This window comes from Pteropus alecto, unplaced genomic scaffold (genome assembly GCF_000325575.1).
Source record: "Pteropus alecto unplaced genomic scaffold, ASM32557v1 scaffold8, whole genome shotgun sequence".
NCBI lineage: Eukaryota > Metazoa > Chordata > Mammalia > Chiroptera > Pteropodidae > Pteropus > Pteropus alecto.
In genome coordinates this window covers 5,024,555-5,051,288 of record NW_006494609.1, presented here as the reverse complement: position 1 = coordinate 5,051,288, position 26,734 = coordinate 5,024,555, and the positions used below count along the sequence as shown (strand labels likewise).

At 36.0% G+C, this 26,734-nt stretch overlaps 1 protein-coding gene and 1 pseudogene across 1 annotated transcript in view; both read left to right on the top strand.

Moving 5' to 3' along the window:
• SPTLC2 (serine palmitoyltransferase long chain base subunit 2) overlaps nt 1-26,734 on the top strand; it is an 80,777-nt gene that overhangs the window by 17,195 nt on the left and 36,848 nt on the right. Inside the window, exons 2-9 of the mRNA XM_006925486.3 lie at nt 442-636; nt 8,536-8,690; nt 10,104-10,252; nt 11,972-12,096; nt 16,703-16,796; nt 19,659-19,764; nt 20,504-20,723; nt 22,799-22,925. Of these exons, the coding sequence (XP_006925548.3) occupies nt 442-636; nt 8,536-8,690; nt 10,104-10,252; nt 11,972-12,096; nt 16,703-16,796; nt 19,659-19,764; nt 20,504-20,723; nt 22,799-22,925 (1,171 nt within the window). The remainder of the gene's footprint in view (nt 1-441; nt 637-8,535; nt 8,691-10,103; nt 10,253-11,971; nt 12,097-16,702; nt 16,797-19,658; nt 19,765-20,503; nt 20,724-22,798; nt 22,926-26,734) is intronic.
• Nucleotides 6,883-7,000, top strand: LOC112473730 (annotated as a pseudogene).

Below are 26,734 nucleotides of genomic sequence, written 5' to 3'. Positions count from 1 at the left end.
TACAGCAGTAAAATATTTACAAATATTTTATTCTAAAACTGAAATTACTTTTGATCATTTCATTTATAAGCTAATAAACTATTTTTCAGGATAAGTTTTCTTTTCGTTGACTTATGTTTTTTTGTTTTCTTTATTAGAATAAAGGAAATTATATATTCTCCAACCATGGCATTTTATAATTTATTTCATGAAGTCAAATAATGATAGAAATCAGGCATTGTTCTTAGAAAGTCCATCTCCCTCTGTTTTTCTTTGCTGTTTCTCTGAGGTATATATAACTTATTTCTACTGAAAAAAATTATGCCCTGCTTAGATCTTAGTGGGTTTTTTTTAATTAAGAAAATTCTGAAAATGTAGTTATACAAATGTGTGAGGACTTAGATTTTTCAGTAGAAATCTCTTTCTTGTGATTGAAATAAGCATTTTAAATCTCCCTTTTAGATCCATCATGTTACACAAAATGGAGGGCTATATAAAAGACCATTTAATGAAGCTTTTGAAGAAACACCAATGCTGGTTGCTGTGCTTACTTACGTGGGGTATGGTGTACTCACCCTCTTTGGATATCTTCGAGATTTCTTGAGGCATTGGAGAATTGAGAAGTGTCACCATGCAACAGAAAGAGAAGAACAAAAGGTAATGATTAGAGAATCTTTAATTCTGTAAATGGGAGCATTTTTTTTAGAAATCTTGGTATTTTCACCTATTTTTTTCTTTTGATATTTCAATACATATTAAAATAAAAATATTCCAGATGTAATTAAATGAAAACCATCCACAAAGGTGAAAACAAGGTTAATGGCATGGAGAGACTAAAGCATTCAACATATTTTTAATTTAATCATCACAAGAATCTATTCTTGTTTTATGGCTAAGAATGGTAAAATTCACAAGTTATGTAATGTTTCCTAAGATGCCTAGTTTCAGAGCTAGGCATATATGGACACAGAAGCCATGTTCTTTCTGTTCATGATACTGTATTGTATCTCAGGTTGCGTCTGCAGTCATCTGAAAAGATTGTGTGCTTTAGAACTCATGACGTGGTTTCTCAGAGACCCATTATACGTAGATGTCCGGTTCACCAATAAGCTCCTCCCCGCAAACAAGCACTAAAGCAGAATGGGGCTGAGCTCCTCTGTTTATGGTAGACAACAGCCTTGTGTTGGTAACAGTAAGTAGAGGTGATAATGTCTCTGGGGAAGGGGACCTAATGCACTTCACTTTGCTCTGTATACTCCTGGGCACTGCTAGAGTTTTGTATAATATACATATATTACTTGTTCTCAAAAACAAATACGGGTGAAAATGTCTGATTTTTACAAAAAACAAACTGGTTTGTTCTTGGCATGTGAGGTATAGAGAGGTTGTCCTCCAGCCCAGGGAATATACTGGAATAGAAAAGGAAATCAGAAGTTAGATTCTTTTTGTCCATCATCCCTCTTACTTTTGTGGGGTGTTAGAGGAGAGAGGCAGATGTCGTGGCAGCAAGGTCACCACTAGGAATGGATTGTGGTCAAGTACGTGGAAGGGGAAGAGGGCATCCAGATACATGGGAGAGGAGAGGACCTTGCCAGCACCAGGAAGCCAAAACCAATCAGTATATGGAGTGAAGATTCTGGCACTGCGAGAACTCAGGATCCAGGCATTCCTCTCTATCATCTTAACCATTCTGCACCTTCCCCAGCACCAGCACAGGCTGGACATCCTACTCCTTGTCCTGAAATGCTTACAAGTTAATTTCATTAATAAGGTATTTTCTTTTTCTTGAATATCTAATATAAGTAAAGCCTTGCATTCAGAACTCGATCCAGTTGGCTGAACCAATTTTCATCATTGAAAACCAGAACAAATTAAAAGTTTCTTTGATTCTCCTTTTTTTCCTACCTCTGTATATCCCCAACAGACTTTTGGGCTAGTGTGCATCCATAATATGTTGAGATTTTGTGTGTGTGTGTGTGTGTGTGTGTGTGTTTTATCCCTTAGGTATGGCTTACTTACTATAACCTACACTTACTGTGTTATATGATATTGCAATTACTTATTTACAGGCCAATGTCTTTCTACTAGACTGAGTTGATGGCAGTTATGATTAATGGGAGCTAAAGTTTTATTCACATATTCAAACTAGAAAACCTTTATCTACAGGAACCTGTCATAATGTCAACACACTGTAGAGACGTAATAATTGACATGTTGAGGTGGGGGTGGGGGAACGGCTGATTGTATAGAGAGTATTCCTGGCTGAGGGGATAGTGTAGGCAAAGGCATGAGGAGTGTTTGGGAGAACCTGGAATGTGGGTGTATGAGAAATTGTGTTTTGAATGTCAAACTCAGAAGTTCGTTAGGCAATGCGGAGTCCTGGTCAGTTTTTGAGCAGGAAAATGACTATAGAGTTTGCACAGCAGGTGCTCTGTCAAGTGCGATGAATGACTGACTGACTGAATGAATGAATGAATGGGAGGAAAGAAAGAGATGAGGATGATCTGAATTACTTTTTTTGTGAATGAGTACAATGTCTTTGGAACTTGTTTCATGTTTCAAGATAAATTGTTGGGACTAGCTGTCTGTACTTAAGTTGTGTGTGAAAAAATTGCAACATGGATTTTATTCTTAAGTAATTTCTAATTTTGTTGAGGAAACAAACACTTCAAACTTATGGGCTCTGTACAGGTAAATAGTGCATTGAATTGTATGCGGATGTAGAACAAAGAAGTAAACTGAGTAGCGTAGAGTGAGTCAGGAAACAGTTCTTGGAGGAATAGGATGAAATATATGGGACAGAGGGGAACATTTGCCTCTGCAGTTTGTTCAGAGGAGGACTGTACTGATTGATTCAAATTTATTTCAATAGGATTTTCACAGTCAATAACATCAGTTAAAACAGCTAGATTCTGCCATTTTCTTATAAAAATTCAGCCTTATGGTAGATCGTGTTTGTTTTCTGATGCTGGATTAGGTGTAGTCAGAGGGATAGGCAAATTTTAAAGTGTCACACTGGAAAGAGGTGAGGGAAAGTGCTTGTTTGGGATCATAAAATGCAAATATAATGTTGCCACTTCCTCATTTCACTGAATGAGAGTGGTATTCATAATCATGTCCTTGTTTTCTTCCTCATTGCTTTACAAAGGAGAGCCCGTTTTCACTGTTTATGCTAGTTCTTCATATGTTGCTTTGGGTAGTACTGAATCACATGATCCTACTAATAAAGATGAATTTGCACAGAATCTGTCCTACTTTATATAGATTGTATAAAATTCTTGGAATTCTTTGCTGCTTTATCCTCTGTTAACAGTGCTGTTTTGGATGAGAATTTGTTTTTCCAGCTTTGTTGTTTATTTCTTTTCTTTTTCTTTCTTTCTTTTTTTTTTTTGAGACGTGAAGCTAATCATCCAGAAACATGTATGTGATAGGTAAAGCAAAAGCTTGAATTAATGAAAATGTTCTAATATTCAGATAGGAAATACCTAGAAATCTAGGGAGTAAATTATGGTAGGTAGTTACCACACATTTACTAAACTTTAAAACATTTTGTCTCTATAGTTTGTTCATGATCAAATATTCAGAAATAGGAGGGATAGCACAGAGTAGGAAGGGACATTATATGTCCACATCCTGATATGTTTAATTTTCAACATACAAAAGACAGAAATTGATTGAAATACATTTATAGGAGTTTTTGGAAGGATTTTATTTTTGACCTCCTTAAAAAGTAGCTTACCTAAGAATTTAGTGATAATTGTCATTTTCGCAGTGTCTTTGGAAACTATTAATGTAGCATAGTTGCCTAATGTGTTAAGCTGAGGAGTACCAATTGGTTTGTCTTTTTTAGTTCTATGGATTTAAAAGAATACTGCTTTCCATTGTTTTGTGTTACATGTGGAGCCCTGGCCAGTGGTCATCTATTTTTTTTAATAGCTTTATTAAGGTATAATATACATACCATAAAAGTTACCTGTTTAAAATGTACAGTTCAGTGGTTTATACAGAGGTGCACAGCCAGCACCAAGTACACTCCTGCCTCGTTGCCATTGGCACTTGCTGTTCTCCTGCCAGGAAAGCTCTTCCCTCTGGTAGTGTCAGAGATACTTCTGTAGCTTCTTTTACCTTCTGTATTCTACCCTGGCCACCCTAGACAAATTTCAGCATGACTCCAGCATTTTACATCTCCCTTTCTTGTTTTATTTCTGTTCCATTAGCATTTTTTACTATCTAACATACTTTATATTTTATACATTGTTCTCATTTAGTATCCGTTATCTTTTTTTTTCTATTGTATACCCAGTGCCTAGAAGAGGGCTTGGCATGTATTAGACATTCAGTAAAGGTTTATGACATGAATGGTATTGTGAGTGGTGGTAATAACAATAGTGAAAAGTTTTCAATATTTTGAAGTATTCACAGTCAGGTATGTGTGTGTGAGAGAGAGAGACAGAGACAGAAAGAGAGCGTGAATATATATATGCACATATAGACATAGATGACTCAGTTTTAGATCTAGGCAAAACAAGTACCTTTAATCTTGAAATCTCATTTTATGCCTTCAGCAAGGAAGTGGCTTCCTGTCTATAGCATTAAAAACAGGAAAGAGCAAATAGTAGCATAACGTATATGAACAGTAGAGAAAGCTCTTAATTAATCATGGTTCAGAGATTTTCAATTCACTAGTCTAATAACCTTTAACAGGTTATTTCACCTAATTTTCTTCATTAAATAGAGGCAAAGACAGCATTGTTGGTTTATAAAGTAAATACTCCTAACTACAAATAGGGTGACTATTTTCAGCACTTCAGGCAGGAATTATTTTAGATTTTTAAATTCTCTTAGTTTAAGCTTTGAAACAATTTTGTTATGTTTCAGCCATTTCTGTATATATCTTATGAGGTTATTTCCTTCTCTAGCAAAGACATTAATGTATCTTGTTCTTTAATGCATCAGTTTCCTGGCTCTGCTTCTGACTGGTTCCGTAACTGGGAAAGCCATTTTTGCCTTTGTGTTAATAAGAATAATAGCTTCTGTAAGAAGGTGCAGGTATAGTTAAGAGAAAATATACGTAAGGCACTTGGGAACCTTGTTGCTATCTATGTGGTTATTCATCATCTTTATCATCATCATATAAAAGTATTTGGACATCCATGTTGGCCAGAATTGCTCTTAACAAACATGCACAATTGTTCTAAAGTCAACTTCTGAAAGTGGCAGCATCCAGCCTTTTCCCTTGTGTTCTTAAGGCCTGCGTAGGCACTAGACTAGATGGTCCTTGTTTGTTTTAAACAACATATAGGATGTTTGGAGAAGACTCACGTCAAATAGGCTTAAATAATAAAGGATATTTATTAGCTAATTGTTGAGATAACTCCAGACTACTTTTGGTAAGATCTTTACTGATCCCTAATTAACAAATCCATGAATCTGAATTTTTCTCTTTGAGGCTAGAGGCTAGACATAATCTAACTGGTGAATACTTCAAGCCCAGCAATCCAGAGTATAATCTCAACTAGGTATTGTTAGTCTCTACTTATCCTTTATGGTGCTAATAGAAGAGGTTTGTGAAGATCTTCAGGAAAAATGTCCATGAAGATAGTGTATTCTTAAGACTTGAAATTGACTGTCATTGCCACTCACCTATCTGTCAGGCACTGCCTGGGTAAGCACCCTTTTTACAATACTTGCTATATTGCAGGGGTCCCCAACCCCTCCAGGCTGCAGACTGGTACCAGTCCATGACCTGTTAGGAACCGGGCTGCACAGCAGGTGAGCAGTGGGCCAGTGAGCCAGTGAGCGAAGCTTCATCTGTGTTTGCAGCTGCTCCCCAGTGCTAGCATCGCTGCCTCAGCTCCACCTCAGATCATCAGGCGTTAGATTTTCAAAGGAGCAAAAAGACTGGGGACCGCTGCTGTATTACATTGTAACTTTGTATGCCTCTCCACTACACTAAGAGATCCTTGGGATTGTAGAGGTTTTATTCATTTTTATCCCCAGTGCCTAGCTTAGTGCCTGGAAAGTGTACTGCTCAGTAAATATTTGTTCAGTGACTGAGCAAAAGAGTATTAGGTTGGCCCTGACTGAAGTCATTTCACAGGAACTAAACTGAGGAGGAAGAAGAGGGAGATAAGCATGGGAGTGGAAGGCAGTGGATGAGAGTAGGCATAGTGGAGGGGTCATTGTTGCACAGAGGGGACTGTCTTGTTCTTTAATGAATCTGGAGTCTAGCAGAAAGTCTAAGTGTATATTGAGTGTTCAGTGAAAGATATTTGAATGGGTGAATGAAAAGACGGACTCTTCTAGTTTCACCCTCGTCCTAAAATATTTAAAGTGTATGAGATATTTTTGGAAAACAATATTCCTATTGCCTAGAACTGGAACCTTAAGTAGTGATTCTCTCCTGTCCCCTTTCTCACTTTATGGCTAAGCTGTGGGGATTTTGGTTAGCTTGCCTGCCCTTCAGATCTCACTACCAAACATTTCTAACTGCAGTCCAAGCTGCTCTCTGGAATTTAGCTAGGGGCTAAAAGGAAGCCTTATCTACCATTCTGTCCAATCCGCTTTTGGTCTCTAACATCCCTCCCAGTGACAAATTCTTCACTCCGCAAGTCTGTTCCCATCTCAGGGACTTAATTGTTCTGTCCCTGTAATGTTAGGGAGACGTAGAGCTCTCTGATCTTGGCAGTGTCTCTGTAGGATATTGGAACCCATCCCTTCCCCCCCAACCACAGACAGTTTTGTCACTGGTTACCCAAAGCTCTGCCTCATTCTGGCCTGCAGCCTGTTTTCTGTCTTGGGGTTTGATAACCTTTCTAGTAAATAGGACCAGACTCTAAGTTTTTTCCAATGTTTATAATGTAAACACAAAAAATATTGTTCTTTGTTGCTAATAAAAATTTGATCTACGGCCATGCCACCTGAACAAGCCCGATCCCAGCTGATCTTGGAAGCTAAGCAGGGTCGGGCCTGGTTAGTACTTGGATGGGAGACCACCTAGGAAGACCAGGTGCTGTAGGTGTAAAAAATAAATAAAAACATAAGGAATTGTAAGGCGACAACGTCCTTGCAATCTGTGAGGTCAACCAAGGGTTGCCTCGCCTAAAAAAATATTTGAGTTAATACCTATAAAATTAATGTGCAGTGTTTAGAAAGTTTATAAAGAAACAAGATTGGGAAGAGTACTAAGAAGATTGGGAATAGTACTAAGGATTGGAGATGACTTTTTTTGCTTTTTTTCTTAAGAAAATACATGGTGAATAATAGTCAAAAGAATTAGAATTCGATGTCTCTGTTCCAATTTTCATTTATCCAGTATTCTTGTTGGAAAAGCGTCAGACTATTTAATAAATTTCCAATTGTGGTAGACACATTTACGGATATTTTCTCATAAAGAAATGTGAATGTTGGAACCAGTTTCAAAAGAGATGGTATCAGATACTGCAAATTCCTAAGAGTACTTCCTGACTGCCAGGCTTTTTGTAAGGAAATTTTATCTATTGTGAGGCATATTTAAAAGGTGCTTTAGAGTCCAGTGTCATAGAAGGTTGTTAATTCTAAAGTTTTATGTAGAATCTTCTTTAGCAATGAAAATCTTTTATGGAATAAAGCTTAATCTTCGAATGTCTTTGATTAGTTTATTTAACAGATTATTTTAGATTGGCACCAAGCCTAGATCTGAGGGCTTGATGCTCAGTGGTTTGCTGACTGTAGTAAAACTGTGGTATAGAGTTTTTTTTGTTTGCTTTATTCTACCTTCAGGAGTTGAGATGATTCATGTGGTCTGGTCACATGTGTTCTGAGCAGTGATCATATACCATGTGGGATATAACATAATTCGTTCATTTTAGCTCCACTGTGATTTTATTTTTTACAGACTTTAGTATAATTTAACTTAGGGGAGGAAAGAAAGGCTTAGTCCATGGTCATGGGCATTCATTTTGAAAATCTTTTTTTATTTTGTGTTTTATTTTTAAAAACTGCCATCCAAGGAAAGAAAGCTGAGATAGGTATCTTTCTGTAACCTACCTCTTAGTGTTTCTTGTTTATCATTTTTCTTTCTCGTTTATCATTTTTCTTTGAATTTGTTTCATTTTGATCCTTGAAAATATGCTGAGAGTGAAATCTTAATTTTGGAATTCTTTTTTTGTTTGTTTGAAACTGGAATTATAGGGGTTTTATGGCATTTCCCCCAATCAATTTTTTTACGAGCAGCAGGGTGCAGCAGCCAAAGAGCAGTCTTTTCGAGTTTATTAGAAAGGAAAATACAGAATTATACAACTAAGTTTTACTTTTATGAGGCCTACTTTATTTTAATTTTGGCTCCACATTCATGCAGTCAGATAGTTACTTGTAACTATATGTCAGCCGTCAAAGCTACATGACTGTTGCCTTATTGAGTTGTTTTAAATAACCAGAATTAATGAATTTCAAAATGTCTTTCATATCAGTTAATTCAGTGTAATTGATCTCTCATTCTCAAGTACTCTTACAGTATGAAAAAGGAAGTTGTAAATTTTTTGAAAGTAACTCAGTTATTTCACCATTTTTTGGCAGGACTTTGTGTCATTGTATCAGGATTTTGAAAACTTCTATACACGGAACCTCTACATGAGGATTAGAGACAACTGGAATCGACCGATCTGTAGTGTGCCTGGAGCCAGGGTGGACATCATGGAGAGACAATCTCATGATTACAACTGGTCATTCAAGTGAGTCTTGGTTGGGAAATTATTTCTTGACAACAACAAAAAAAGAATTTCTTTATTTCAGAAAATATTCTGTTGCACATTTGACAGTATTCTGTCAAAACAACAGTAGAAGCTGAAAGAACAGTGCAACATGATTAGTTTCCTTGCCTGTTGTTTATTATTTTTGATAATTTTTTTAGTACCTTGATACTGTGTTGAGTTATAGTTGAAAACAAAATTTGACCTATTAAAACAAAACAAACAAAAAAACCCCCAAAGAATAACTGTCCTTTCTATTATGCCACTTACAGAATCAATTGTCTGAATTTATTTCTGGATATTTTGATTTCTCAAAGTATTCAAGGATATGTGGTATGTTTTTACTTAAATGGGTTGAATAGGTTAGAAAACTTTATATTCATAAAATTTAATTTTGTTTAGATTGCTCAGATATTACGATTGCATTGTCATTATATATATATACAAAAAAGACAGACAATACAGATAAACTGAAAGACCCCATGACAACTAACCACTATCCCTCTGTAAATCCACTCTCCCACAAATCCTCGCTCCCCTGACGTAACCGTTGTTACCAGTTTGTTGTGTATTATTTCGGATGTTTTCTGTGGGATATGTATGTAGTGTATCTACTGGAGTTACACACAGATAGTTTTCGATTTACAATAATGAGATCATACTGTAAAAATCATATGACATCTTGCTTTTTATTTAAATTGCTAACATATCAGTAACATCCTTGTGTATATTCACAGTAAGCTCATTATTTGTAGTGGCTACTTAGTATCCTACAGTATAGTGTATACCAGGTTAGGCTGCATCATCCTGTGTGAAAAACCCCAAAATCTCAGAGTGAATAGAGCTATACTTTATTTCTTGTCCACATTTCTTGTCCCTCTTAGATTGGTGGGGCTTTGGAACCATGTCATCCACACTTGGGGGCCCAGGCTGTCTGAGCTTCCCCCATGTAGAATGTCACTGGTTCGTGTGCCTGGAGAAGGAACATGGTCTATTGTAGTGACCCTTAAAGGATCCTTATGCATATATCCTTTCATATGCATGCGGGCATTGCTGACTCAAAGAGTATATATATCTTTTAATGGATAAGTGCTGCCAAACTGCCTTCCAAAAAATTTGTACTGGATATTCTTATCTACACTGTATGAGACTGTCTTGGCCAATACTAGATTTGGTCAGTTTTTAAATGTCATTATTGATAAGTGAAAATTGGTATTTTGTTTAAACTTCTATTGCCCTTATTGATAGTGTGTTTGAGCTGCTTTTCATTTAGACCATATTCTCTCCATTTCCTATATATGGTGCTTCCTTTTGTATTACCAGTACATTTATTATCATGTGTAAGTATTTGACTTGCTCATGAGTTTCATTAACTTTCATGCTGTGGAAATACAGGTACACAGGGAATACAATTAAAGGTGTTATAAACATGGGTTCCTACAACTATCTTGGATTTGCACGGAATACTGGATCATGTCAGGAAGCAGCCGCCAGAGTCCTAAAGGAGTATGGAGTTGGCGTGTGCAGCACTCGGCAGGAAATTGGTGAGTATAGGCTATGTTCGGCTAGCTGATAGTCTTAACTTTTTGCTCAGGATGGAATACTGATAAGAGAACTAGACTATTAAGTATCCAAATACATACTTTGCTGTGTAGTTTAGATCAAGTAAAGAATGCTTTATTTTTCTGAAGTGATGGATGATTTTAACACTTTAACACATATTGAGATACCTTTTTCTTTTCCGTTATGTTATACATACAGAATATATCTAGAAAAGTTCCATAAGTATTTGTTTAATTTGTAACTTTAATGTTGGCTTCATTTCCTTTTGCAAATGATAGTGGTTGAGAGTGCCACTTACCTTTATTGAGCCCATGGGCATATGAAGATTAATCTTTTTCCATACTGGTAATTTAGTGCTAATAAGAATTCCTACCATACAAGACTGTTTTAAGAATTAAGTAAGCTAATGCATATAAGCACTTGTAACATGGTAAACATTCAATAAATGCTAATTCTTCTTATTATAAGTCTAAAATATTGCAGATTTATATTAAGAGATTTAATTTATTTTAGTTCAAAAGAAGATTCCAGATCCTTCCGTTTTGTTCCAGAGAACTGATAACCATCAAAGTTATAAAGCATCTTTCTAGATATTTATTACTGTGAATCACACCAAAACTTAGTGAATTAAAATGACAATTCATTATTTCTCACTGGTCTAGAGTTTGGCACATACAGCTGGGTTGTTCCCAGTCAGAGTCCCCAAAGATGTGATTAAGGGAGCATTGACAACATATAGTAATCGTACATCTTTATAGCTCTTTATATTTTATAAAGTGCTTGAACATATTACCTCTTTTGATCTTCACAAAATGTCATGACGATGAGGTAGATAGAGCAAATATTATTATTGGTATTTAACAAATAAGAAACTGATGCCCAGAGAAGTTAAATTACTCGATTAAGCTTTAAGGACACATAGCATCCAAGTTCAGCAGTTTTCTTTCCCAGTAGCTTTTCTGTTTGCATATAGCTAGTATCATTGATCAGGGTTGTTTGACCCTTACAGATTTGAGTACTAATGTAAAATCATAATACAAATTTACCAGTCAGATCAGAGTGAAGGAAAGCGCTATTTAACCTGTCTTTTGGTACTTAACAAACCATTCCAAAACTTCGTGACTTAAAACAGAAACATACATTTATTAGCTTGTGATTCTGCAGTTTTGGGAGAATTTAACGTTGACCTCAGCTCCACTTGGTGTTGGGTGGAGCATTATGACTGAAGATTGAGTATCCAAGATGGCTTCACCCATAGATCTGCTCATTTGGGTAGTGGGATCAGCTGAGGGCTGACCCCCTACCTTAGTTTTTATCCTCCAGAGCCCCTCTCTCCACATGGTCTCTTTACAGCAGGCTAATTAGACTATTTTATGGGACAGCTAACTTCAAAAGTATGAAAGCAGATGTTGCTAGGCCTCTTAAGGCCTAGACCTAGAACTGCCATATATGAACTGGAATTGGAGAACTTGTTGGTAACCAGCCCACTTACAGAAATTCCACCACAGATGCTGAATCTGAATGTATTCAACTGTTGTGTTCTTTATGAGTCATTACCTTAGTCTGAAAATGTTCTTTATGAGCTTTTTACCTTAGCCCGAAAAGGTTATAACATGTAGACTATGATTTCTTTTTATAAAATAGCCAGGGATTTAAATTTGGGATTTGGTGGTATTGATTTCAATAACTTCTTTACACAGGGAACCTGGACAAGCATGAAGAACTAGAGAAGCTTGTGGCAAGTTTCTTGGGAGTAGAAGCTGCTATGGCATATGGCATGGGATTTGCAACAAATTCAATGAATTTTAGCAAAGTAAGACAGTCTGTCATTAATATATATCTTACTTTGTTTTGTAAAACATTCAGAGCAAGCCAGAAGCTATCATAAACTTTAGGCTAAACATAGTTTACCCAAAGATATTTCTGTCACACATTTTTGGATAAGCATATCCCTTGGAGACTTAGTTGAAGCTTTCTTGCTAGAATCCATGATCTTTTCCTCTTCCGTTAGATAAATCTTACCTTCTTGATTTCATACAGTTTTGAAGGGATTCTAATAAAACCTCATAAAAGACTAAAATTATGAAAGAAAAAATGTTTAGTTTTGAAAGTTATTTAACAGGTGGTTTTTTCCTAAGTAGAAAATAACAACAGTATATTCTCACTGTACTGCATGTTGCTCGGGTATATATCGACAGATTGTGTATGAGTGTGTATATGTTAATAATATAGGTTAATAATGTAGGTTAAAAGTAATATACATGCACATTGTGTGTATTTTCTGTGGATAGAGTTTGTGAGAGGATAGTGAAAAAGAGATGAGACATTGTAAATAACATTTTAGCAGATTGGCACTATCAGTTTGAAAGGTGCCTCAAGGTTATTCTCAATTTTAACATTGATATCTATGAATGGTGTATTGAAAAGAATAGTGAATTAATGAGTCAGAAGACTAGAGTTTTTGTTTGGTTGGTTATATGGTTAGATTTAGCTGTGGGACTGAACAATGTCACAACCTTTCTGAGCTCCAGATTTTTCTTTGTAAAATGAGGTGCTTGGATTAGGTTAACTCTAAAGTTCTTTTCAGTTATATAAATGTATGGTTTCCCAGGGAACAGATGGGAAAAATAGAAAACAAATCACCAGAGAGGACATTTAAACCCAACTATATTGATATCACATTAAATGTAAATGGTTTATATATTCCAGCCAGAAGACTGTCAGATTAGGTAAAATTAAGTAGGTTTCCACTAGAAACCTACTTTAAATTTAAAGACGGATCGGTTAAAAGTAAAAGGATAGAAAAAGATATAGCATGCAAACAATAATCAAAAGAAAGAGTGACTATATTAACCTAAAGATTTCAGAGCAAGGAATATTTGGGATAAGGAGGAACATTGCATAGTGATAAAAGAGTTAATCATTAAGAGGACAAAGAATTTTAAATGTATAGGCATCTAATAACAGCACTTCAAAGTACATGAAGCAAAAATTGATGAGACCAAAAGGGGAAATGGACAAATGCAGAATTGTAATTAGTGATCTCAGTTGTCTTCTCTCCATAACTGACAAAAGAACTGGAATGAAAATCAGTAAGGATATAGAACACTTGAAAAACACTGTCAACCAGCTTAACATTTACGAAACATTTCACCTAAAAGCAGCAAACCATTTACCAAGATAGACCATTTTCTAGGCCATTAAACAAGGCTTAACAAATTTAATAGAATTTAAATTATTCAAAATATGTTCTCTGACCATAATGGAATTAAATAGAAATCAGTAACACAAAGATCTGGAAAATCTTTGAATATTTGAAAACTAAACATTACACTTTTAAATAACCCATGGGTCAAAGAGAAACAAAATAAAATATACTTGAACTAATTTGAAATGTAACATGTCACAGTTTGTGGGATGAATCTAAAGCAATGCTCAGATGGAAATATATAGCTTTAAATGCTTATATTAGGAAAAAAGAGTTTGAGTCAGCCATCTAAACTTCTATCTTAACAAAATTAGAAAATGAAGAGCAAATTAAACCCAGAGATTCCAGAGGAAGGATACAATAAAGGTAAAGGCAGAAATCAGTGAAATAGAAAATAGACAACAGGAGACTCAGTGAATCCAAAGCTGATTCTTTGAGAAAGTGAATACAATTGATAAATCTCTAGCCAGACTGATTGTGATAAAAAGAGAAGACAAAAATTAACAGCAGGAGAGGGTACACCACTATACAGCTGGTAGACATTAAAAGGATAATAAGGAAATATAAAGAACAACTTTATGCCAGTAAATTCAACAACTTAGATACGATGGACAAATTCCTTGAAAGATATAAATGTATGGTTCTTCGACTTCACATTAATTATAATACATTGCTTTCCTGCATTTTGGCATCATAAACTTGAGATTCTTATTTGGAATTTCTTAGAATTTTTCCCATGAGAGAGTTAAATAATCTCATCTGACTTCTTGTGTGCTCACAAACTCTTAACAATCACTATTTAGAATTACATGCAGACATGAAAGATACTACCTTCAAGATTTATCTTCCAAGTCAAACATAGTTGAAATGTTCTTAAATATTAATCTACAAAAAAGGCAACAATCCAGTTTTAATATTTCTTTGAAGCTGATACTAAATTTCTATGTGAGGTGGTTGATTATTCTGCTTAAGGCAGGGGGAGGCAGTATATTGACTAGGAGCATGCATTCTGGAAGCAGAAACTTTGTATTGAGTCACTTACATGCTTGTGACCTTGGGCAAGATTCGTAACTGCTCTGAACAGGAGTTTTCACATATGTAAAATGGGGATAATAATAGTACTTACCTCACAGATTTGTTGTGAGGATTTAAAGTAATAAGGTGTTTAAAACCCTTAACATAATGCCTGAAACATTAATCACTTAGTTGTTAACTGCTGACATTTAATTTTTTTTTTGAACAAAGGATATCATAGAGCCTCATAGTAGATTAGAAGGAAAAACAATGATGACACATAGAAATGGTGAATAAGGTTGTCTAAAAAATAAAAAGGAGGTGATAAACAAAAAGAACACAATTACGTTGCAGATTTTGCCAGAAGAAAATTTAGCTGTAAAGAGAAGAAAATAAAATTGTATAGAGGGAAAGAATAGGGGGATCCTTTTCGGGTGTAGGGGAATGCCAAGAGCAGTTAGGTAAAGGATTTAGACTTTAAGGGAAATTCAGCCTTTCTTCATTTTTTTCCTGTTTCTCTCATTTTTTCTCCATTTCACTTATTTTCAATTTTAACACTTCTTTTCAAAGTTAAATCTAAACTTATAGAACAAGGGAGTACAGAGAGTTCCTCTATACCCTTCGTTCAACTTCTCTTTGTATTTATATCTTATATAACACTGGAACATTTATGAAACCTAAGAAACTAACCTTGATACGATACTATTAACTAAAGTATGGAACTTATTTCGGTTTCACCAATTTTTCCACTGATGCCGTATTTCTGTTCCAGTATCCAGTCAGGTACCCTCATCACATTTAGTTGTCATCTTTCCTTGTCTTTCATGACCTTGACTCTTCTCAAGGAAGAGGTGTTGCTTCTCTCATATTTATTTATATAAGTATGGATTTGTGAATATTTTATTATTTGGGTCCAACATGATTGCTTTTTATTTTTTAGCTCAAGTTCTAGTTTTGGCCATTGGGAGATTTTTCAGGTGGGCTCCTGTACCCTTTGAATATGCGCCATCTTTTTTTTTTTTTTTTTGCCTAAAGCACTTTCTTACTTCATAGCTTAACAAGATGCTCTAGGTTCTTTTACCTACCTTAGCCTTGGGGACAACCAATTAGTGCTCCACTGAGCCCCAGTTCATTTTATTGGAGGATGGTATTTAGAAACCAAGATCCGGTGTTTATTGCTGCTGGGGTGTCATCGCGTCTTGCTCCTCAGTGGATACATCTAGAAAAATATATGAATATATACTAACTCACATATACAGATATCCGTGTGCATGTGTATACATAACATACGTTTTAAAAACCATCAGTCCATTTTGGTACCAATTCTACTTCTCTTTGTTTTTAATCTACACACTTTTAACTAGGTAACATTTTTACTTAAAAATAACTTTGCACACGTAAAAATTTCAGACAGAAAACTACTATTACAAGTTTCTTAAGTATCCCTCCAGGATTATCCTGTAGTAAGTAGCCGTATGTATATGTGTCTATATCTTCTCTTTTTATTGTCATGGGAGTATGCTGATACTTTCTGCACTTTACTTTTTTCATCTAATTGGATATTTTGAGGTCGTTATTGACAGAAAAATACTATTTCTGAGTTCAAATCTTACTGGTTGGAGCCTGCATGAGATGTGGAAAGGTAAGAACTGGAAAAGAAATACAAATCCTGACTGCATCAGACTTTTCTTGTTGCCTTAGCAGAAGCCCATATTTACATGTTAAAGTAAAGCTCGTTCAAGAATTCTGAGGGCAAAACTGAGGCCTACACTCCATGTCGCTTAGGAACGAGAGGAAGAATGTACTGTATCCACAGACATTAGTCCCTCAGCTGCCTTTTCCCCAAAACTTTTTCCACGAATAAAATAGTACATCCTACCAAAATGCATGGAATTCCATCTACCAACAAAACTGAAAATCTATGAAAACTCTCTGATATGTCAGATTTTAGGTATAAATATTTGAATATATTTGAATATTTATGATCAGCTTAGGATGGAAGAAATTAAAAGGCTAGAATTTTGTATCTACTTCTAAGTTAATTTTGCAAAAAAATTATTATACATACTTTCTTGAAATTGGTAACTTTGCTGTTGTACAAGCTTTCCTTAATAAGATAAAATTATTATTAATGATTTTATTTCAGTAATTTGTATAACGAAACCTTCTCCCCCCAGCTTCTTACCTTCCTGTGCTTGTGGTTTTGCAGGGTTGCCTGATTCTGAGTGATGAACTGAACCACGCATCACTGGTTCTAGGAGCCAGACTCTCAGGAGCAACCATTCGAGTCTTCAAACACAACAGTGAGTTAGTTGTGAAAGTCACTGCTGGCCTTAGTTTTAATATTCTTTAGGTTGTGGCAGTAGTAACTTTACTTACATTAATATTAGAAAATTTAAGTGAAGTTGAAGTAGCAATGTGTAAAATGTCCTTCTAGTCCAATCTTTTAAAAATTATTCTCTTTTAAAAGTTATTCTCTTCTTCATTGTAATAAAAATAGAGGCTGAAGGAAACCTTTTGGTACAAATAGGACATTCTCCTTTCACTTGACTTTCAGCCTTTTTCCTTGTTTACAGGTCACTTGTTCAGTATGCATTTCCTACATGCCTCTGTGTCTCTGAGCATAACACTAGGGGTACTGAGATGAATAAAGCAGGATCCCTGATCTCAAGGATCTCTGAGACTATACACAAATCAATGGTGAGAATACAAAGGACAGGTACTGAAGTACAGATGTGAACAGATGCCATGAAAACACAGAGAAAAGTGGCAGGCACTAAGCCAAAACTTTCCTTAAGTGGAAATATCTTTTTGGGTTATTAAAATAATTATTTGCAATAAAAATGCATAACTTTCATCGTTAAAACAGTCACATGTAGGGAGGAAAGATTAACAAACTATATGTTTAATATCATCTTTTACTAAAACATGTACATGTCCAGACAAAAGTCTGGAAGAATATACACCCAAATGTTAGGTCTGTGCCCCTGGATGAAAGGTTTCTGGATAGTAATAATTTTCTTCCTTTTGTCTTTGTCTTGTCTAAAGTGTTTTGCAATGAGAATGATGCAAACTGTATTTTGTTTTATGTGAGTGGGATTCATTAAACACTGTCGTGTGACCTGCTCTTTTTTTTACAACACGTCGTGAATGCTGTCGGGCTCTTCTCTTCTAATGCCTGAGGGGCAGGCAGTGTCTGGAGGTGCCTTTAGTCCAGCTCTCAATTTGGACACTGAGGTTGCTTCTAAGTTTTTTTTACTAGAAACAGTACTACCTCTACCCACATTTTTGCTCAGTGGTCTGATTAGTGCCTTAGGATAAATTCCTAACAGAATTCCTGGTTCAAGGGGTACAAATATTTTTGTACTTTTCCAAATTGCCTCCAAGCACTGTACCAATATTTACTCAACAATGTGACTCTGACTCAAGCCAACATAGGCTGTTATGAATCATTTAAAAATTTTCCTACTCTAATAGGTCAATAACACGTTAATTTTTATTTTTTTGATTATTATCGAGCAACTTTTTATACGGTATTGTGTTTGCATTTCTTTGTAAATTGACCATTTTCAAATGGTTTCTCTTTTTTACTAAGAGCTCTTTATATTAATTATCCTTTCTTTTATATTGCAATATTTACTTTTTAACTCTGTTTTCAGTGTCTTGTGCAGACTTATTAAAATGTTTATGTTGCACGTTTATTGTCTTATGACTTGGATTTTATGTTAATGCCTTTCCTGTTCTAAGATAATAGGGTTATTTATCCTCTTATGCTTCTTCTGGTGGTTTTGTGGTACATTTATTTAAATCTTTATTTTACATGAGATACTGGATTTTTTTTTTTGCTAAGTTGATATAATGGTTAAGCATTCTATAGATATTTCATCTAAAAATTTGAATCAGTATTTATTTTCCTCTTCCTTGCTGCATGTAAACAGCGGAAACTAAAACAATGAGTACATTTTTCATTGTCTCTTGCTGATTGCCACTTATTGCCCTCTGCAGCTGGACTGGCGGCTTCAGATCAGACATTCTTCTGTGGCAGCATCTTCGATCTCTGGGTTAGGTAGCAGATTGTGTTGTTAGGAATAACTGAATGTGTAAACAGTCACAACCTTTGGCCATCTTGTTTGTGTTATATGCTTTTATTGCTTTATATCTCTTTTCTACCAAAGTCCTTTTATGAAAATAGCAAAATCATGTAACTTTGTAACCCTCTCCTTCAGTGATGAGCAGTAGAGACTATAAAACCAGGTTTTATGATAGGATGTCTCCCACTCCTGTTAAGTACACCCCAGACTCCATGTTGCAAAGATCTGGGCAGGGCTTCTTAAGGGCAATATTTCAGGACAAAAGTCTTAAGTATGAAGTCTAGTGGTGGCAACAGTGGTCTTCAAAGCATTTATCTTTAGCAGGAAGATTATGATTCTCATCAGTGGTCACACCAGCCAGGTCGTTTCTCAGCCCGTGAATCACCTTAGGGACCAGCAGAGCCACAAGAACTTGGTTGTGTACAGATAGCAGATGAAATCAAACATGGAACAGTCTCAGCTGATCGCCAAGTTTGCTTCACACTGAGATTCATGCATGCCCAAACTGGTATATATTTAACTCACCACCAAGATAAAGCGATTTAACAAGCATTTATTGAGTATATCCTGGTGAAAGGAAATGAGCATGTACTTGGAAGTCCCCCCCGCCCCCCCCCCCATATTTGCTTTTTCGGAGGTGTAACTATTTGTAGTAGCTTATTCATACTCTCTTGCTCGGTTTTCTGTATGTATTCATTTCTGAATGACTCACTAGGATTAAAGATACAGTTGATTTTGTAAATACAAAAAAAAACAACTACCCAAATGGCAAGGTATTTGACATGAAACAATGATCATTTCATAAGCATGCTAACCAGCTGACTCAGCTGTACCACAGCTGTTTATTGAGTTTGTGGTTTTGAACATTTGTCACATTTCAGATGAGATTTTAATTCAGACTTGGCAGTAGCTCACCCATTTTGCCCTATCTTTTTCTTCCCAGTTCAAATTTTGTTAATGTCTTTTGCTATCTGAGACACACCGCCTGAATAGGAAATGTATATTTGCATTTCTGGAATAAAGTTAGGAAAGAGGAAGTTACTTTATGTTGAAATTCTTTTGTCTGTGCTGTAGATATGCAAAGCCTAGAGAAACTATTGAAAGATGCCATTGTTTATGGTCAGCCTCGGACTCGAAGGCCCTGGAAGAAGATTCTAATCCTTGTGGAGGGAATATATAGGTAATCCTGCTTGATTATTATTACTTTCTGTTTTGGCTCCACGAAGTCATAGAATTTTTAAGCTGAAGGGAACGCTAAGCTAGACCCCTTTGGAAACTAAGGAGACAGTGTTTATGACTTGTTAAAATACCTGGAAGCAGAGTTAGCACTAGAACAGAAATCTTTTTGTCTTGACTCTTCTTTATTCTTCCCATCATGCTACATGGTCTCCAAATGCCCCTTCTGTTTAGGTCCTTTGTTTTTCTACCGTTTGTAGAGGGAATTTATACATAGAGGCAAGAATTGGAATATGTTTTCTAATATGTCAAAACAAATTACACACCATTTAATTTCAAATATTTTATTTTTGTTACCTCTTTTTTAGCCCTTGCATTTACTCTCTTACTTCCTAATGTTTTTTTTTTAATTCTTGTGTGTAATTTTAATTACAATGTGATTAAAGTCCAATGTTGCCTATAATTATACACTTTAGAAGAATCTGCTGTGACCTTTATTTCTCTCTAGTGAATTAAGATCCGTTGTGTTCTGGTGCTTATTTTAAAAGATCCAGTCTCCTTTCCCCTGGACATCGCTCTAGCTATGGCTTCATCTAACTTTGCCAGTTTAAAACTACAGGCAGAGTTGTTAGACCATTTTAAAAAGCAGTAAACTGAAAAAATTAATGATAATAAAGTGGCCAACTCCCAATTTTGAGAGTTAAGAAGTCTCAGTGTATGTATTTCTTACTCTATTTTGCCAGCATGGAGGGATCTATTGTTCGCCTTCCCGAAGTGATTGCCCTAAAGAAGAAATACAAGGCATACTTATATCTAGATGAAGCTCACAGCATTGGGGCTCTGGGCCCTACAGGTCGAGGTGTGGTAGATTACTTTGGTCTGGATCCTGAGGATGTGGACGTTATGATGGGAACATTCACCAAGAGCTTTGGTGCTTCTGGAGGATACATTGGAGGCAAGAAGGTAAATGGGCCGTGAGAATTGAGCAGTGAAGGGTAAAGGTACTGGCTACTAGATTTGCTTGTTCACATTTAGCAAGCAGAGTCCTGAACTGGGATGTGGAGATCCCGAATTCATTTGTGGCGTAGGCACACAGATGGTGCCTGCAGTTCACACTTCAGCTGCCTGGTGAGTGACTCTGATGCGCTAAAGGCTGGTTCTGTTCATTGTTTGCTGTTTTCTTATTTGAGCTTCATTCTAAATTACAGGCTGGTTGGCGATAAAGAATGCCCTCTTGTATGAAGAAGGCCACAAGTGGTGCTGCCTGTTTGCCACAGTCTTCTGCTAGATTTGAGTTGTGCTCATAATTTCAAAGTAGCGCAGTTGTCATGGGAGTCAATGGGTGTAGAAGACCAATTTCCCTGCCCTTGGACTCAAGTACATCATGGATGAGCATAGAAACAGGGAGAAAAAAGATTATTTTTCTAGCCTTTTTTTGTTTTGTTTTTAATTTAAAAATTATATAAACTCCAAGGCATTGGAGAATCAATGTGCCATGTTAGAAATCTTCAGCCCATGGAATCAGAGGCCTTTGTGAGACCTCGGGCAAAGCCTTTCAGTTTTCTCATCAGTAAAACAGATAAATATGCCTAGCTTATAAGATTGTAGTAAGGATTTAAAAACTGTATATCCATGTTACAATATGGATGAACCTTGAAAACATTATGTTAGGTTAAAGAAGCCAGTCACAAAAATTCACATGTTGTATTATTTCTTGTATATGGTATGTCCAGAATAGGCAAACCGTAGAGAAAGTAGGTTAATGGATGCCATGGGATGAGGGGAAGTAGAAAGTGACTGCTAATGGATACGAGGTTTCTTTTTGAGGTAATGAAAATGTTCTAGAACTAGGTAATGGTGAAAGTTGCACAGCTCTGAATATACCAAAAACGACTGATCGTACACTTTAAGAAAATAAATACTATGGTATGTGAATTATATCAATAAAATTGTTATTAAAAAATCCACAGTATTAGAGAAAAAAACAATGTATGTTAAGTGTTGTATGTGGCACATAGTGGGTGCTCATAAATGTCCTTAATTTCTCTTTAAAACTTGACATTGGAAGCCTTCAAACATGGACTTCTCTTAATAATTGATTGCCTTTTAGGAAAAATCCATCATTGGTGGTTTTAGTCAAGTTTAACAGATTTTTACCTCACAGTTTTGTTAATGGGACCTGGTTGATTTTGAAGAGTTGATTGCTTTTTGATAAGATTAGTTGCTAGACAAAGAGATAGAAAAATAATACTCTAGGAGATCATTTAAATATAGTATGTTTATGTTTTTGTGGGGTTTATACAATTTTTAGTATTTTTGAAGTGATACACTGTTTTATAGCCACATTTTATATCTTATTTGGTTCTGATACATAAGCTTTTTGCATGAACATTTAAAGAATTAGTAAAGTTAAAGGGTATCAGAATAGAGATAGACAACTGATTTTTTTGAAATCCTTGTATCTGACATACAAGGTTTTTCTTTATTCAATAAGATGGCTTTAGTGTTTTCATGAAAGGTCCAATAAATTTGTCACATTTAAATAATTTTATAAAGCTCGTGTATCTAGAGGATAGTTAATGCCTTTAAAATTGATGTTAACTGTCTTTCTCTGATTTAGGAATATAAAGATGGGCTTTGCAAACATGTAGTAAGAGGCAGATGATATTTTCTGTAATACATAAAAGTAAATGTATCTAAAAGTAATTACTTTCTTGTTTAATTCAGCATTATAGATCTGTTTATAACACTAAATGCTATGTTCTCCAAATTTAGAGGGCTTCTTTAAAACTAGTTTTTCATTCTTCCATGTTTTGGCATGTTTAAAAAGCAAAAATCAAAGCCTACGGACTATGTGTCTGATCCAGATGTTGCTGACAATGTGCTTTGGCCATGTTGGTTGACCTTGCCTCTCAGATTAGTGTCCCTATTCCAGCGCTGTTGACGGGAGGAGTCTGCTTTCTCCTGGAAGGGAGGCTGTGACGTTGCCAGGGAATTCCAGCATTGCCTCTAATGACCTGCTTTTGTGAACTCCCCAGGAGCTGATAGACTACCTGCGAACACATTCTCATAGTGCGGTGTACGCCACATCACTGTCACCACCTGTTGTGGAGCAGATCATCACCTCTATGAAGTGCATCATGGGGAAGGATGGCACCACCCTTGGTAAGTCTTTCTTTCCTTGAAATATTTCCTGGGCTCAGTAAATACTAAGCAACCAAACATACTCTTTTTCTTGAGCTTTTTTTTTTCTCCCCTAAAATGAGGAGCCAGGTATCCTAATCCGCAAGTTGGCCGGTGAGTGAGGCCTTGGTTTCTGTGGACCAGAAACCAAGTGTGTTTGATACACGTGCCATGAGAACAACCCTGGCTCGCTTCCTGTTGAATTTTCTTCCCTCAAATGGTGAAACTTTGATGTAACTATCCTATCTACCCTCATAAGTCACAAGTAATAAGCCTTCGGGGTCTTTCTTGAGTTGTACAATTTTATGTGAAGATGTTATTCACTGTATAGTGGTGTTTCATTCCCATAGTGTATAAAAGCTGCTGTTTCCATGAATTAGTGTCCTTGATTTAATGCCTTTTAAAAGAGTTTGTAATTTAACATACAGTAGCTAATAAAGGTCATCCCGAATCTGTTTATTCTGTCTTTGGTGGGATTTGTAGTCCAAACTAGATGCCCTGACTTAAACATACTAAAATGAACAGTGAAGTTTGAGGTGTGCTTTCTGATAGTTGGCTTTTATTCTGCATCACTAGAGGGCAGTGTTGACTGCAGAAAGTTATAATAAAAGGGGAGCAATTGGATTTTCTTTTTTTCACTTTTAAAAGTACAAGACATGTTAATTTTACTTGTTGCTTTTTTAATGCTTCTAAAGTCAGTTTTACTCTTGTAAAAGATCTCACATTCTCAGCCTATTTTGTGCTAAATAATATTTGGTTTGCATTGAAAAACAAGAAAGAAGTGGTATGTCTGATTTGATTGATTTAAGCCTGTTTTCTTAAATCAGAATTTTACCTTAATATTATTTCCTATCTGTGATTCATCCTTGTTATCTCTAGTGAGATATTTTTGGAAATAGATTTTAGAAGTGTTGATCATTTTCAGTTTCATTAATTCATTACGAAAGAAAATATTACTGCTGTGAACATAGCGTGGAGCCTTGTGAGTAGCTTCCTCTTAACAGTAGCTTCAGTGTTATCTTCTCTTTCTTAAACGATGTTATTAGAAATCGTGTGCTTCGATTTGAGATACCTGTGTGTATGGCACTAAGTTAGCTACATCACATAGGTGCATCAACCTTATTGATTCAGCACACAGGTGACTAAAAAATGAATGGCTAAAAGCTATTAAAGTTGGCTTTGGATAATTTCTTTGCCCTATTCTATAGCGTGGATCTGTGTGACACAGGACCTCTGTATAAATGATTTATCTGTGCTAAATGATGAAATCTAGGTGGCGAGGAAATGAAATATTGTAATTAGATATACGCTTTGGGTTAATATTCGATTTCTAGTTTATCTGTTGCCTCTCTCATGCCCCTAAGGGCATGACACAATAGCCATCTTATTGTGCTCACAGATTCTGCCGGTCAGGAATTCGGTCAGGGCACAGCAGGAAGGGCTTGTCTTTGCGATATCTGGGGCTTGAGCTCCGAAGACTCAAGCGACTGGGGAAGACTCAAATGGCTGCGGGTTGGGATCATCTGGAGGCTTCTTTACTCACATGTAACCTGGGTGGAGTCACTTGAAAGCTGGGCTCAGCTGAGGCCATTGTTGACCAGAACAGCTTTCCTTTTTGTAAGATGTAATGGTTTGGTTTACTTGTCCATTTTTTATTTCTCTGTTATGTAAAATTGTTTTCACCACAAGCAGTCCTTCCTGTGGAGCCATTCCAGGAGCCTTTCTCTCACCAAACTGGTGCTAAACCACCAGAGTTCCATTGCAGATGGAACTAAAGGCAGCGAAGAGTCACCAGAACTTAATTTCTTTTTCTTCTTCTTCCTTTTTTTTTTTTTTTTTGCCTCTGTCAGTTTCAGATAATTCAAAGAATTATAAGGCTAGGGGCTTTAAATAAGCTGCAGTTAACATGGCATCTTTTTGTTTTGCCTTTACACTTGGCCACTTGCACTACCATGTACATGTTCTAATCTCATTACCACTCATTCTACCTCACTTGGGACGCAGGTTCACCTTTCTGAATATACTATGTTTGAAAGATGTGTTGATTTTAAGATCGTGAATTTATATCTCTCCTCTAAGCTATTCTGTTATTGGAGTTTTTAGCATTTTATTTATGGTTGTAAATTTGAGACTTTTACTCAGAATTTCATTTTTGAGGCTGATTTAGGAACTTAAGGAGTTCATATTTTACCTCTGCTAAAGTATGTCTTCTTCTTTCTTGACTCAATATAGACCCTTGTTGATTTGCAGTGCAGGTGAAATGTTGTCATACAAAGTTTGTCTTTCATATGTCTTTTATTTTTAAATGTACATACTGTTTAAAGAAACTTCCTGCAACTTCTAGGGGTGGAGGGGGGCGGGATGGAGAATGTAGGGGGAAATTTGAGCATTCTGATCTTCCTGGGTGTTCTTGGTTTTCCCTGCTATCTTTAAGGCTAGGGGCAGGGGAAGAAAACTAAAAATTATAGGGTGAAAAATCATAGTAATTTTAAATGTATGTCACTAAATTCCATGAAGTAGAGCTGTAGTCATATGGCACAGTTAATATTTCTGAGCATATTTTTAAATCTTACTATAAATCACAGACTTACAGAAAAGTTTGAAATACAGCACAAAGAACTTTTTTTCCCTGAACCATTTAAAAGGAAATTGCCAGTTTGAAGCCCCAGCAACCCAAATGCTTTAGTGAGTATTTCCTGCAAAGACATTTTCCTACATAACCACAATACAACCATCCATAGCAGAAAGTTGACTCTAATACATTAAGTGATATAAACATGAAATCTAATTATTTCAATAACTAATACTGATACATTATAACTATTACTCAGACCCCATTTAGGTTTTACCAGTGTCCCAAGGATGCAGATAGGTTCAGAATCACATATTGCATTTAGTTGTCACCTCTCTTTAGTCTTCAGTCATCGTTCCTCAGTCTTTTGTTGACTTCCATGACATGGGCACCTTTAATTATTTTATTGAATATGCCTCAGTTTGGATTCAGTCAGTGTTCTCTCACGATTAAAGTTCACGATGTGTATCTTTAAGAGGAACAGCACAGAAGTTGTGCTGTGCCTTTCTCTGCATCCTCTTTGTCTTCTCAACTAAATGTATCACTATCTTTAGGGTGTTTATTCCTGAAATCTCAGTTTTCCTCAACCCAAGTTAAGTTTCGTTGATTCTGCCTCCCATTTCTGCTTATTCCCACTATCACATTACTATTTCAGGTCCTGATTACCTATTGCTTAAACTGTTGCCCCAAACCATAGCTGCCTTTTTCTTACTCCAGTCTTTCCTATACGCAATCCCTTGTTAATCTTCCTAACACATAGCTCTGTTTGTCATTGTCTGCTTAAAGATGCAGATATAGAAAATAACAATCTTTAGAAGCTCCCAGTTGCATACAGAATAGTCCACATTCTTTATATGATGCTCAGGATCCTCCGTAGAGGATTTATGAGTAATAATTTGTTTTTTAAAATACAAATGCAGTCTTTGATTTAACAGTGTTACTGATTTTTCTCATTGAGAAAATCTTCACATTTTTATGATACACTTGGTTTGGCCTTCACTGTCTTAGCCAGGTCCTCTTGTAACCAGAAGCAACCATACACATAAGCTAGCTTTCAAAGCCAGGGTAGCGATGGCTCCACAGATAATGGTAAAGCAGGTTAGACTTGAATTGAAATGTAAATACTTGCTTGCCTCTGCATACTTCAGTTGGGTTTTAGGGTTGTCCGTAATGTCTGTTGCAAGCAAAGCTATGACCTGTGTAGGATTGTAGGGCTTGT